We start from the raw sequence: 13,747 nt of genomic DNA, 5'->3' as shown, positions 1-13,747 counted from the left end.
ATATTTTCTTTAAGTCAATTTTTATGGTAAAAAAAATAAAGCATAACAAATAAAGTTTTAATTTACAGGCCAAGATACTTTTTTATTTAAATGGTCAAATTATTTAGATTAAGAAAAATATGATTTCCTTTTTAATAATTTGTAAAAATATTTAAATTAAATGTCCAAGTAAATGTTAACTAAATTTTCAAAATTCAATTTAAGTTAGTTCTACTGTACCCACAAAGTACTGCATGGCAAATGTGTTGCATATTTTTAGGATCCCCTCCGATCCTGCCCTCTCTTTCCAACGCTCGATGCAGCCCTCGTCCATGGCCACATCAGCATCGGCTTTAGCTTTAGCTGTGGCTGTAGCTATAGCTTTCTGCCATAGCTTTACCATCGGCAGCGGCTTCAAAGTCGCGTTCAACGTCAAGTGGCCCACTCGGCATTCCACTTGAAGCGTAATGAAAGCATTTTTGCCACTAACACATGTGAAGAGCCAGTCGGCCAGGGAGAGTGGGAGAGGGAAAGGCATAGACTGTAAGAGTGAGAGGGAAAGGCAGAAATAGAGAGAGACGGGACATCACTTGCTTATCCCTAGTGTGTGTGCGACATCAGATTGACACTTGTCAGAATCATTTCTGTCTACACTACAGCAAATTGTGGCCCCGAAGGCTGCGAACAAAAAAAATGCTGGGAAATTAGCCAAAAAGGACCAAAATAACACAGAATTAACTTAGCCATCCCTACCTTTTGCAGTCCTTCTGTCCGAACCCCCCAAACTCGATTACACAAAGTTCGAGATCTGTGTAATTCCATTAAGATTTCTGTCTCATTGCACAGCAGTGTCAAGTTCATTTGTTTCCACAGAACTCTGCAGGTTGTGTGCCACCTGGCTGCCCAAGAACAATAAAACACATTAACACCTATTAGAGGGCTGCGAGGGTTGAGTTTTGGGGTGAAAGGGGAGTGAAAGGGTCCTGGCCATTGTGCAAATGGGAACATAAATAAAAGCGACTGTCTGCCAAGTTATGAATAATAATGACAACAACAATGGAAGCGTCGGAGAGAGAGGGAGAACAGGAAAGCCAAGCTAAACTGCTTTAACTACGCACATACGAGGGCAAGATTATAGGGTTTTTTAAATAAAATAGGTTAAATTAGGTTTTAATTTTTTTGGGCAATAAAGATGAGTTCTTTATTTTGATACCCTTGCAGAATATTAATAGGAAACATTTTATGGATGCGTTGATATTGATCGTATTCCCTCCTACTCTCGGATAAAACTTTCTTATATTATTTCTGATGTTTTTAATTTTGAGTACGACAACTTTATTATATAGATGGTATAGAAATGATCGAAAAATTAAAATTAAAAGAATACGGAAACAGCTATAGTTTGTATTTCAACATATAAGCAAGTATATCTAAGTTGAGCATTTTTTATTACTTTTTAGATTAATTTTGGATTTAAAAGCAATGTTTTGTTTGGTTTAGATTTTTAGCTTATATTTTCTTGACCTTCCCTGTACGTTTGTCTACATGTGCGCAATGGTAATTAAGGATTTGGTCTTTGCCAAGGCAGTCCAGTTAAAATGGCCCGCCGCTTTGGACCATTTTTATGGTCATTGTGCAATGGAATGGAAGGACCGAAAGAGGGAAAAAATAGAATCCTGCCGAGACAAAACCACACCTGGCTACCTGGCTCTGAGCTTTGAGTTGGGGCAAATGGCAAACAGGACATGGCCGCAGATAAGACCAAGGCTCAGCATGTGTGTGTGTGTGCTTACAAATCTCTGCGCTAATTAAAAGTCATTAGAGTGTGGTATAATTGCATCTAAATGAAATGGTTCAGGGAAAGGCTCAAATAAATCTGTTAGAACTTTAAGTTGAACCGAGGCGATAATAAAACCTTATCTAATTACGTTTTTCTCTTTTATTCTTTTCAGGTAAGCAAGCCAGCAAAACATGAAAGTAAATTGCCAGCAAAGGTGTAAGTGCAAATAAATGTTTTTTTTTTACCAGTTTTAATGCAAATCCGACTAATGAAGAGGGACGAAAAGTTCAAAATGAGCATTTTGTTGGCACATGAATATTTTACCAGGCAGTTTCATTAGCACTTAAGCCGCTCTCCAGTTCGAGTGTCCTGTGTCTCCGCGCTGCGGTTTCCATAAAATATTAATCGGTTCGAGCCGCATTACAAATGCAAATGCAAAGCGAATGAATAAATAATGGTCGAGTGTGCGAAATATTAGAGTGAATTCGGCGCGGCGCACTAAGTGTTTGCCCGAAAGTTGCGATCGAATCGCAGTGTTCGTTTCTTCATAAATTTCTGCCTCATGAAATATGCAAGTGCCAAGCTGGCATGAAAATGGCGGAGCTTCCGCTGCAGCCGCTCATCCTCATCCTCCGGGTCCTCGGCCTTATCCTATTATCTCTGGCCAAGTTCTTTTTTTATTTTATTGTATTTTTTTCTTCTGTAAATCTTCCGCTCTTTTCTGTCCTCCTGCTGTTTTGTTTAAATTGTCAGTTTGCAAACGCAAAACGCCGTAGTTCCGGCCAGTGTTCATTTCGCTGACTTGGCCTGCAAATTACAGCCAACTTTTGTTCCTGCCACTTCCACGCGCAGCTCTCCCTTGGCCTTTTAAGCTCGCTGAAAATATCTATTCATGGCAAATATTTTACAGCAATTTTTTAATAAACTTGCCTAGCTGGCGGAATGTTTTTCATGGCATTCTGGATGATCCTTTTATTTGCAGCAACTTTATATTAGTTTTTTATACTTGCTGATTTTTTGAGGGTTCTCTCACAGCTAGTTGCAAATTGATTGGATAGGTATTTTTAGCTAAATAAAAATTCCCATGCACTTTGATATCAATGCAAAAATATTATCTAAATTTCTTCTGCCACCGAATTTAAATAATACACGTGCCTTCCATTTTTGCCACTTTATCTTCTGCCACTGAGACACGCAATGGCCCCCCACAACACTTTATTATTTACTGCCATAATCATTTTAATGGCAAGAAGACAAGCCAAGCAATGATAATAACGAACACAGCACGATAATCATATTTATTAACATTTTAACTTAATCAGCATGGTGCCGTACGTCTTTTGATGTATGAATATATATATGCGCAATGGGGAGGAAAAGGAAAGCATCCTAATCAGTCAGGTGTTGTCAAGTGAGTTTTGAGTTTCCCCGAGTAACAAACAAACATTTTAATTCAAATTTTATTCAGCTTCCACTCAGTTAAGTGCAATATATTTCCACCGACAAACATGTGTTGGTAATTTTCTTTTTCTTTTCCTGTTTGTCATGCCGTCTTGACATTTTTGTCTGTGCTTTTCATTTGAAATTTACTGATAAGAAAGTTTGTCAACGTTATGAGAATTTTGCAGGGCAGAAGAACGAACGAACGAAGCTTCCTTCGAAGAGGCTTCAACCATCATCCATCATTTTGTGGCCCCAGTAAAACTGCAGCTGCTGTGAACGAGACAAGCACTAAATGTATGAAACATTCTCATTTAATTGAAACAAATGCGTGCTGCGTATCAATTGAGGCAAATGTGTGGGTTCTTCGGATAGCACAACTAAAGAGCAATAAAAACTAAATGGCAACCAAAATGGGTTGAGCTTGTGTGTGGAACCATTTACCAAACAGAGCAACAGAGATGGCAATCATTTCAGGTGCCGCCGTCAATGGGGCCACGTAAAAAAAAGAAAGGAATGAGAAAAAAACATGAAATACATGAAATAAAAAACGCTCTATTTGCCACCCCCCTAGATTTGGTGCCAAGTGATATTAAAATCCATGTAAATTACACACAATCATCGTTGTGCTTACGTCTGCATGTGTGCCATAGCCTAGCGTGCCATAAACTGACACCAAACACGAGCACTCCGCTAGACCTTTTATGGCCTGACCACAACGCCAACGTTTGACACACTCGTTACGAATGGATACGTAGATATAATACCGCAGATAATGCCAGCGACGTGCTCTCCGAAGTACAAGTGTACCGGCCACATGGATACTACTATCCATGTCGTACGTATATATACTATATACCATAATCATAGATTAGAGGATGCGTCGTAATGGAGAATAAAGTAAAACCAAATGGTAGATACATGCGATTAGAGCACCCGCACAATGGATACAATTGCAGAGTACAACAATCTGTAAACCAAAATTTGCAAGAACTATTAATTAATATATTAAAAACAAAATAAAAGATAAAGTATGCTTGAAGCTACAAATAAAATGCTATCTTTCAAATATTGAATTTATTTTTTTTTTTTGTAATTTTGACTCATGTATCAAGACAATTTAATATTTCTGTGCCATAAAAAAAAAGTGATTGAACCCAAAAAAACACCAAAAATATTTCGTAATATTTTGTTCTTCCTTAATTTAAAACCATTCAACTTTTAATTTTATTTCATTTATTTATTTCTCTGTTTAACTTTGATAGCCACCGGAAAAGGGTGTGTTATACTGGGGCTTATTGTTGAGATTATTGTTGCTGCTGCCGGTTTGGGTGTACCAAATGCTTTGGGGTTTCTGGGCTGAAATAACGCCCGATTCGCCGGCAGGACCTCGAGGACCCCGTGGACCTGCTGGTCCTGCTGGACCCCGCTGGCCTGGTGGACCGGGTGGACCAGGTGGGCCGGGCACTGGAATGGGAATGTAGGCAGTGGCGGCGGGTGGCAAAGGCTCCTCCTTCTCAGCGGCCGTAGATTCACTGGGAAGCAGATTCAGACCAGGCCAATTGAAACCCGACTGTCCTTGGACATTGAAACCCAATTGGACGCGAGGCACCATCACAAAGGAAAGGGCATTTCCTGCTTGGTTTTGGTTGATTGCATTCTTGTTGGAGATTAACTGAGGACCATAGGCAGCCACCGGATAGGCAGCCACTTGGTGGGGAAGCACATACTTCACATTCTGATCATTAACCATGGGAATGGCATTCGAGTAGAGATAATCGGGCACCTTGCGACTGTCCTTATCCGGTTCGGTATCCGCCACTTCCTCCCTGATTTGCGGCTCATGGAAGGTGGGCTCCTGGTCATCCATTGATCTGGCCATCGCCTCGCCGGGCGAGTAGATCAGAATTTGAGGACCCATCGGTTCCTCAACATCCATTTCCAGACTACTGTGTCCCGATCCTATAAGACGGCGAAGGTTCGGAATACGCGCCTGAATGGCACAAACCAGGCCCAAGATCACTGTATACAAAGATATTTATAAGACATTTAATTTAATTTTATAAATTCTCTTCCTTCTTACCCAATATTTGCACTCTGCGATTCATTTTAGTCGACTGTTTACTCCTCGATTTCGGCTGGCCCCTTTTATACCCAAGTCTTTGACTAAGAATAAGATAAGATCTGCAGAAAGGTTCTTGGTAATGGGCAAGTTCAGTCATCTTGTTCAGCCATCTCGTTGGTAATCAATTTTAACTGCCCACTTTAAGTGGGTCAGCGTGCTAAACTGGTTCGGTTAATCGGGGAATCTTGGCCATTGAGTCATTGGGTGCAAAAAACAAACAACTTTCATAGAAAGACAAATTGCGCCCTTTTCTTTTAGGTTGTGATATATTACAATTACTTTTTTACATGATGGTATTTTGGGTCACACGCATTTCTTAGAATAGCTCTTGTTTTATAATGAATTTAAATAGTTGGAATTTTTTCGTTGATTGCTTGTGATAAATACAGTATATTACTCATATTTTTTTATATTTCCAATAATTCATAGAATTAATTACAGGTTATGGTATAAAATAACATTTCTCCATAGCGATAGATATAAAAATGCCAAATAATTACTCAACCCTTGTTGCATTCCCATTCGTTTTTTGTTTTCCATTTCCTACTTTAAAAAACATTCATATTCATCAGTGAGACGTGTGGGCAGCAGCCCAGATAAAAACCCAAATAATGGAATGCAATAATAATAGAAGAGTGCAGAAAAACAAGTACCTATATGTAAAAATAGTTTGTCGCACGAGAACGAAATTGAAAGTTCAGCATGAAACATTTTGGAATAGAAACCCAGCAAACGGGCAGGGGTTTAATTGAATTAAATCAAAAACAACTGCCATGCGACCCCTTCTGCGATGTTTCTGCTTAGCCTGGGCTCGGGTCTCTGCTCATCCGATTGAATTGAAGCACCCGCATCCGCATTTGGGGTCGCATAGAACGAAAATTTCGGATTTGGAATTCAGATTTTTAGATCTCCGGATCGGTGGATCGAATGGTCAAAGCAGTTCAGCCAGTTGCGCCGTGGCGAGCGCTTCGTTGGCGGCTCCCGAGCGAAAGGATCGCATCGGTGGTCACTCGGGAGTCCTAAAAAAAACGGAGAGAAAAACTTTGATCGCGAATTAACCCATAGATCTATAGATCTATAGATCATGGCGGTACTTTGGTGGCTGCTTTTTGTGCAGGTGGTGCTGGTCTTACCACCCAGTTACCACCTTGCAGCGCCCTCTGGCGGCGGCAGCGGTCAACTGCGTCGCCTTTGGCTGCAGGATCATTGCAGTGCGGGCATCTGTACGAACGTCGAGATCGGTCGCAGTGACTATGTGATCCTATCGCAGGCCCCCATTTCGGGCCAGACAATGCTCACCTTCCTGAACTCGAGCATTGCCAAGATACCACACCTCTTGTTCGACACATTTCCGGATCTGCAAGTTCTGCGCATGGAGAACTGTTCGCTGGAGACGTTCGAGAAGCCGCAGTTCGAGGGTGCCAGCAATCTGATGGGCCTGTTCCTGGGACACAATCGCCTGAAGGATATACCCAAGAATATATTCCTGGGTGCCGATAATCTGGCCACCTTGCATCTGCAGGCGAATCAGTTGAAGCAGCTGGGAAATCACAGTTTTCATGCCCTGAAAGAGGTGAAGGAACTCTCACTGGCGGAAAATCAACTAGAGCAGATTTCCCTCGGAGTTTTCGCGGCGATGCGAAAGCTAATGGATTTAAATTTAGCTGGCAATCGATTGGAGGCTCTGCCGAGAGGAATCTTCGATCGGAATTTGAACCTTACCAAATTGAACTTGGCCCGCAATCGGTTTACCGCCTTCGAATCGGAACTTTTGAAGCTACAGCCCGTTTTCACACAGCTGGATATTTCGGGAAACATCTTCCAAGAGCTGACACTCAACTTCAGTTCGCTGCAGGTGGCCATAGCTCATAGTTGCGATTTGAGGAGGCTAACCGTTTACGGATTGGTTCATGAACTCGATTTGCGCAATAATTCGCTGAGGGAAATGCCGCACATTCCGCTGGCCGCCAATGTGAGCAGCTTGGATTTGTCGCACAATCCGCTGGGAAATCTTCAGGGTAATCCCTTGCGAAGATTCACCTCGCTGCTGCGTTTGAATCTTTCGGCCACGAATGCCCACGAGTTGCCCGAGGGATTGTTCAAGAAACAAAGCCATCTGCAGATGCTGGATATATCGGGAAATTCCATATACTCGCTGAAGATTACCATCTTTGATAGTTTGAAGGCGCTGCAGTATTTCTACTTTCAGCAGAACAACTGGAACTGCGATTTCCTGCAATTGCTGATGAGTTCGTTTGTCAAACGCAAGGATATATCCTTCATGGAGGACATAACAGCACCCGAGCTGGTGGACGATTATGTGGATGGCATCGCCTGTTGGTACGAGAGCGATAAGCAGTCGAAGAAGTGCGAGTCTGGTGGATCGGATGCTGCCATGGAGCTATCGGTGGTGCGGAATGAGATCAAGACCTTCACCGAGTTGGTGGAGAAGAAGTTCATCAAGGTCTATCGCATGTTGGAGGAGCTAAAAATGAAGCTATAACCATATTTATCAAAACCTATTTAATCTACCCCTATTTAACCAATCAAAACCATATTTAATCGCATATGATAACCGTATCTTAAGTTATTTGACACACGACAGCAACAAATGGATATTTTAAGATATGTTACTAGAACCCAATAAAGCACTATTTGGAACTCTAGGGAAAAACAAGTGTTTATCTAGGAGGAGAAAATTTAAGAAAAGGTTTTTGGCTAATTAATTATGTTCATAATTAATTTACCTCTGACCTTTTTGATTTTCAAGTGGTTAAAAAGATTAAAGTTTCAATCTCGTACTATAAAATTTTCCCACTTCATAAGCCCATTAATATTCACTCCTTTCTAATTACCACATTTTAAAAATCTTATTGTTTCGGATAATCAGTTTCACTCTGCCAAAAATGTTTCCTGACTGCACATATTTAAAATTCCTTTGTGCATAAACGTGAAAACAGTTTATCAGACGATAAATCCCTGGCTTCACGACCAGCTCAAAAATCGCATTAAAAAAACCAAAAAATTCGCTAACGCTCAATTTAATGCCATAAATATTTTATGCAAAACACGAGAGCGAGCCAGAAAAAATATTTATGCCATAACAAAATATTTTTTATTAAATGAATCTTATCGGCGTAATCGTGCATCGAGGAGACAGAGACAGACGCACTTAAAAACCGACAAAACTTAATTAAATGCAGGCACCCAGGGATGCGGCCACAAATAAACACACGCCAATGGAATTTTTTATACGGTCTGGCAGCGTCAATTGAACATTGCAATGATAATAATAAATACATTTTGTAAATGTTTTTTTTTCCCCGCCGGACTATTTAAGAGTTTGTTCGGTACTGCGGCATATAAACAAACATGCGCATGGGAATACCATTAAAATATGGCTTACAGTTGATTGGGCTGAAAAGTGTTTTTTGTGCCAACTGCCACAGATATCAAGTTGTGGGTAGATTTTTTGTGGAAACTGAATGTTGGTTGAAAACTTGGCGGACAATGCGGCGTCGATAGTGCGGGATTTATGATGATTTATGGATGATGCAACCCTTTCGTTATCGAACCTATTCCGTTTCGTGACCGGAAGAGAGCATTTCCAATAAGCATAATTTGCATTTTCAATGTTTTCCGCCTGCCATTTCGTTTTTTGGCCCAATCACAAAAGATGGCGTGGCGTCTATGCAAAAATGCTGGGAAAGGAAAGATGAAAGAAGCCATAAAGTATGCAGCAGTACATTTTAAAGCTTAAGCCATTAAGACGAAGCAGTCTCGTATGATTCTATCTTTCTCTATTGTGTGCGTGTGCCGAGTGCGCAACTTCCTCTCGCCCTCTCTGTCGCTCTAAGAGTCTTACTACGCTTGTAAGCAACTTCCGTTTCCGTTATCCGACGCGTCGTTTGTTCTGCCATTGTTGCCATTGGTGCTGCCGCTGTTGCTTCCTTTCATCTTCCCTGGATTCCTGGAATGTGACTTTACACTGCAATGAATTTTAGATTTGGATTTCTGTCATTTTGAAACATGTATATTAATTGCATACTGTGCGTGTAGCGAAAGAGCCCGGGCAGAAATTTAAATTGCTAGCAATTTGCTACAATTAAATCTTATTTCTCAAATAAATAATATTAAATATTAAATCAATTGTCTACTGTGTGTGTGGCGGAAGAGTCCGGGCAGATATTTAATTTACTACAATTAAATTTTAGTTTTGAAATAAATAATATTAAATTGTAAGTCAGGACAAAAAATTAATTTTTTAAGTGTATAACCTTTCCTCTTACCTACCTACAATACTTTCAAAATTTCTCTCTGTGTAACAACGTTAACGTGCCAGCTTTGTGCAACATATGCAGTACACTCTTGATGGCCCTCCACCTCGGTTCGCCTGACTTTGTCTTGTCTTGGGCTCAAATGCTTTTTGGCCAAGTTTATGAAATTGCTGTTTGCAGCTTGTTGCCAATGTTGTTGTTGTTGCTCTTCCGATGCCGCAACTCATTAAGAAAACAAAAGCAAAGTACAAAAGTTGCTCGTTACCTACCGCCAGCACCACCACCACCACCTTCACCACTTTGTTGTAATTAAGTTGACTTTATTGCCCAACAATGTTGTACAAATGCATTTAGCCTTAGTTTTTAGTGCTTTCGAGGTTACCCGCTGGAACCTTAATCGAACTTTCGAGCTCTCTCAGAATATTCATTATTTTATGGTGCAATTTTCTTATTACCTTTATTATTGCAGGACGGGGCTGCCAGCTGCTGAAGCAAAAAGTTTTGGGCCAAACTTTTGGTTAATGGGTCAAGGTTGATGAGGATTATGGGATTTCCTGCCGAATTTCCTGTCCATCATTTTTGTGTTTCATTTTCCGTTCCATATATATATCTCTGTTTTTTTTTTCACCCACCTCATTTACTTAATTTCCTGCCTGTGCTCACGTACCTTCACTCAAATTCCCTTTACGTGCCACAAGTGAAATGCGTGCTTATTTGATTTGTTCAAGTGGCTGCCGCCGCCGCACTGCCACAAAAATGAACAGATAAACATACGTGTGCTCTAGGGACTCGTTATATTTGCATGCTTCACTCGCAATTTAATTTCGCCAATTTTTTTCCCTACATATATTATAAGCCGGCAAATCATTCAATTGCTTTTTTGCCATTAGCCATAAACAATGCACACGCTCCGCTGCAATTATGTGCGCAATTAGGCGTTGGGGCTAATTTTTATCAAATTTTTCGTTGTTCCGTCGACGTACACACAAAAACACAAATTATATGTTGGCGAGATGGCCGGCAGCAGGCTCATAAATAAAGCTTAATGGCAAAAACAGTTGGTCAGCCTCCGGGTTGGTGGGTGGCATTAAATTAAAAATGCGGAAGAACGAAAGGAGGGAGTAAAAAATATGTTGCCTACTTTTGTGGGCTGTGCATAATTGGGCAGCATGAATAATATACGAGCGAGTGTTTGTCTGTCTGTGTGTTTGAGTGTGTGCGTGAGTTGCTAGTTTGGCAAACGAGGCGTATGCACAACATGCGTTTGCATAAATTCACGCTTAATTAGGTCTCGCTTCCTCACGCCTCTCCCTCTCGCTCACTCTCACTCTCGCTGGTCCTACCAACAAACAGGCGGCCAAGCAAGTTGTAACGCTTCTAATTAGCGGTTGCCGAACGGGCTTAAATTTAATTTAATAGAATATGTGCAAACATATAACGGCCAACAGCGAATGTACAGCTGAGGATTAATATTTGAGATCAAAATATGGGAAGTATCGAAATCAAACTGAATTTTAACAGTGAATATAAAATGGTATAGATATCATCTAAAATCATTTAAATATGTGTCTAAAAGTATGCTGCAAAATAATTATAATTGACTTGTATAGTAAATCATCGGGCTACCCAATTAAAAATATAATGTTGCCTACTTTTAGACACCTTTTTAATATATTTTGTTTCTCAATACTAAAGCCTTTACCTTTTATCAGGATAAATCAATCAAACTTTCCAATTTAAAATATTGTGTCACCTTTTTTTAGACACCCTTTTAAATTTATTTTATTTTTTACTACTAAAGCTTTTGCTCAAGCTGTACATCCTTACACCGAAACCATTGCTCTTGGCTAGTTGGTGAACAAAAAATATAATCCTGCTGAAATTCAATTTCATTCGCCATCCATTGTTCGTGTGTTGTTTGCGTTTTGCTACCATTATTAACTGGCTTTTTGGCGCAATTAGGCTTCCACGCACCCTTCTCCACACTCCTACCAAAGCGTACGTGTCTTTGGCGCAGTTACGTTTAATTTGCAGCAGGAGCAACAGAAGCTGCAGGAGCAGGAAAAGGCAGGAAGGCTGCTGGAGCAACAGGAACAGAAAGCGGAAAGTTACCAAGTATTTGACTGCTAATGCACGCACGTTTCATCCTCGCCGGAGCACCGAGTGCCTTCCTGTTTGTGTGTGTGTTCATTTGGCTGTGCCCGTTGTGTTTTACAACTTTTAACCAAATTGTTTAACTAAGTAGTAAAAGCGCATAAAAGCACGTAAGACAAATGTATACAGAACGAGCAAAAGAAACATAAATTCAGGAAGAAAGTAGTTAAAATGAGTGGTTGGTGTATCCACGCAAAGTTTTCACAATGAATCATAATTTTGTGCTTCATTTATAATCAACTTAAAATAAAAGAAAATTCTTTGTAATTATATCTTGTGATTTATTAGCCTTTTTAAAATTTAATACATTTTTATGATTTTTAGTTTTTACAATTTACCAGATTTTTAATATGAATGGGTTTAATATCGAATCATTTTATCAGTATTGATTCTTTGCTATCCACTTAAAAAATTAAATATTTTCCTATTCTTTCGTTGAGCAGAAAATTCAAATTGAATGATTCATGCAAATAAACCTAGTAATTGAGCACTAAACAAGGAAGGAAAGCACGCCAAGAGAAATGACAGGGATTCTGGAATCTCAACCAGCTATTTGAATCTCCATTTACCACTGCATTTAGTTTTCCCCCGGTCGAGAGACTACTACTGCATTTTACCATGGCCAACTCTGCAGAGGAGCATTTGTCATTGCAAATTGAATTCAACAGAATGGGAGAGGAGGGAGCTAACATGACAAATCATTTGCTTATTATTCCCAGGTCGCTACAGCCGGCTAAAGAGGAAAATGTTTTGCATCTGACAGGGAGAAACAAGGAGGAAAATCCCGGGGAAGACAGAGAAAAAATCAGGAACAGGGAAGGAGATTAGATAATGGTTCGGTTTGGATTTCAGATTTAGCAGGAACTTTGCTTAAAGCCACGTAACATGATATTGGCAGTTGACCAAGAGGTGGCTTTTGGGGGTTGGGGCCGCTTGGAATCTCTGTTGCTGCCAGTACATGCATTCCACTTCAGTGGACAATGTGCCACCTCCGCCTCCACCATCCACACCCTCCATTTCAGCATCCAGCATCCATCCATTGCATTGAGCGTTACTCGCATGGAATGCGCAGCTGCACAATTTATAGGATATCTGTAGGAGGCCAACTGTTCTGCTGCTGCTGTGCTGGGTGTTAAGGGGTGTTATAGGGTGTAAAGGGGTCCTCTGCCTGATAACAAGCTTACTCGGGATGTTCCATCCCCACACTCTTCGCCTCTTCGATTGCGTATAAAATCTTATAAATTGCAAATTGAATTTAACGATAAACATCGTTGGGGTATTGGGCATATTGGAGGGATTCGATTCATCGTTGGCTCACTTAGTCCACTTGTTCGACTGCCAGGACCTGCAATTGATCCTGATTGGAATTGTCTTGTGCTGCAGGCTACACAAAACACTTAGGATATTGCTGGATTTCGATGGATATTAACCCTTTTAGAACTACAATTAACACGGAAAATGTTATGGTTCAAATTAAATGATTAGGTTTTAAATAAATATCAAACTTTAACTCTAACTTTAGCATTTAATGCAATTCTTAAAAATAAACTATAAATTTAAAAATTTCCATTCCCAGTCTCTATTTAAACTCTTTAACCCATTTTTTTCTTCTTTTCTTTACAGGTAAGACCAATTCTCAACCTTAACAAATGACCAAGCGTAAATCTTGAAAGACGTAAGAAACACGGACAACTATATTTCCCATTCAATCATCATCTGTCTGCCAGACTTCATCATCTGAGCCCTTGTCTAGACTCTCTTAACTCATTTGCCACTCAAAGTCTGGTGGGGGGGATTCCCCAGCTACGCATTATGTGTTCAACTTTTACAGCTCCCACATGGAACTTCCTCTTTTCCGTTCCCCCCTTGTACCCCCTTTCTGTCGCTTCCACTTTGCAATTATGTAGCAGGAAACACAGCTCACAGCCCAAACCCCAAAAAACTTGGCTCATAATTTATAAGTTAGCCGAAAAAATACAAGAACATACAACA

At 40.3% G+C, this 13,747-nt stretch overlaps 3 protein-coding genes across 6 annotated transcripts in view; 2 read left to right on the top strand and 1 right to left on the bottom strand.

Annotated features, from left to right (window-relative positions):
- Window positions 1–13,747, top strand: part of Fur1 (Furin 1) — a 150,300-nt gene that overhangs the window by 101,992 nt on the left and 34,561 nt on the right. The window lies entirely within an intron of this gene.
- On the bottom strand, window positions 4,404–5,428 carry LOC108057519 (uncharacterized). Its single transcript, XM_017141797.3, has 2 exons — window positions 5,283–5,428; window positions 4,404–5,221 (listed from the first exon to the last, which is right to left on the bottom strand). Exons 1-2 carry the CDS (start codon window positions 5,419–5,421, stop codon window positions 4,452–4,454), a joined length of 909 nt encoding a protein of 302 aa, XP_016997286.3. The 5' UTR covers window positions 5,422–5,428; the 3' UTR covers window positions 4,404–4,451.
- Window positions 6,400–8,001, top strand: alrm (astrocytic leucine-rich repeat molecule). Its single transcript, XM_017141796.3, has one exon. It carries the CDS (start codon window positions 6,409–6,411, stop codon window positions 7,825–7,827), a length of 1,419 nt encoding a protein of 472 aa, XP_016997285.3. The 5' UTR covers window positions 6,400–6,408; the 3' UTR covers window positions 7,828–8,001.

Source organism: Drosophila takahashii, chromosome 3R, assembly GCF_030179915.1.
Source record: "Drosophila takahashii strain IR98-3 E-12201 chromosome 3R, DtakHiC1v2, whole genome shotgun sequence".
In the NCBI taxonomy this organism is placed as follows: Eukaryota; Metazoa; Arthropoda; class Insecta; order Diptera; family Drosophilidae; genus Drosophila; species Drosophila takahashii.
The sequence above is the reverse complement of the archived record's forward strand: the minus strand, read 5'-3'. Positions and strand labels throughout refer to the sequence as shown.

Bases quoted from the DNA above. Each gene is read 5' to 3' on its own strand.
- LOC108057519 (XM_017141797.3), bottom strand. From the start codon at position 5,421: ATGACTGAACTTGCCCATTACCAAGAACCTTTCTGCAGATCTTATCTT. The intron at 5,222-5,282 runs GTAAGAAGGAAG...CTTTGTATACAG, and splicing joins TCGCAGAGTGCAAATATTGG to TGATCTTGGGCCTGGTTTGT.
- alrm (XM_017141796.3), top strand. From the start codon at position 6,409: ATGGCGGTACTTTGGTGGCTGCTTTTTGTGCAGGTGGTGCTGGTCTTA.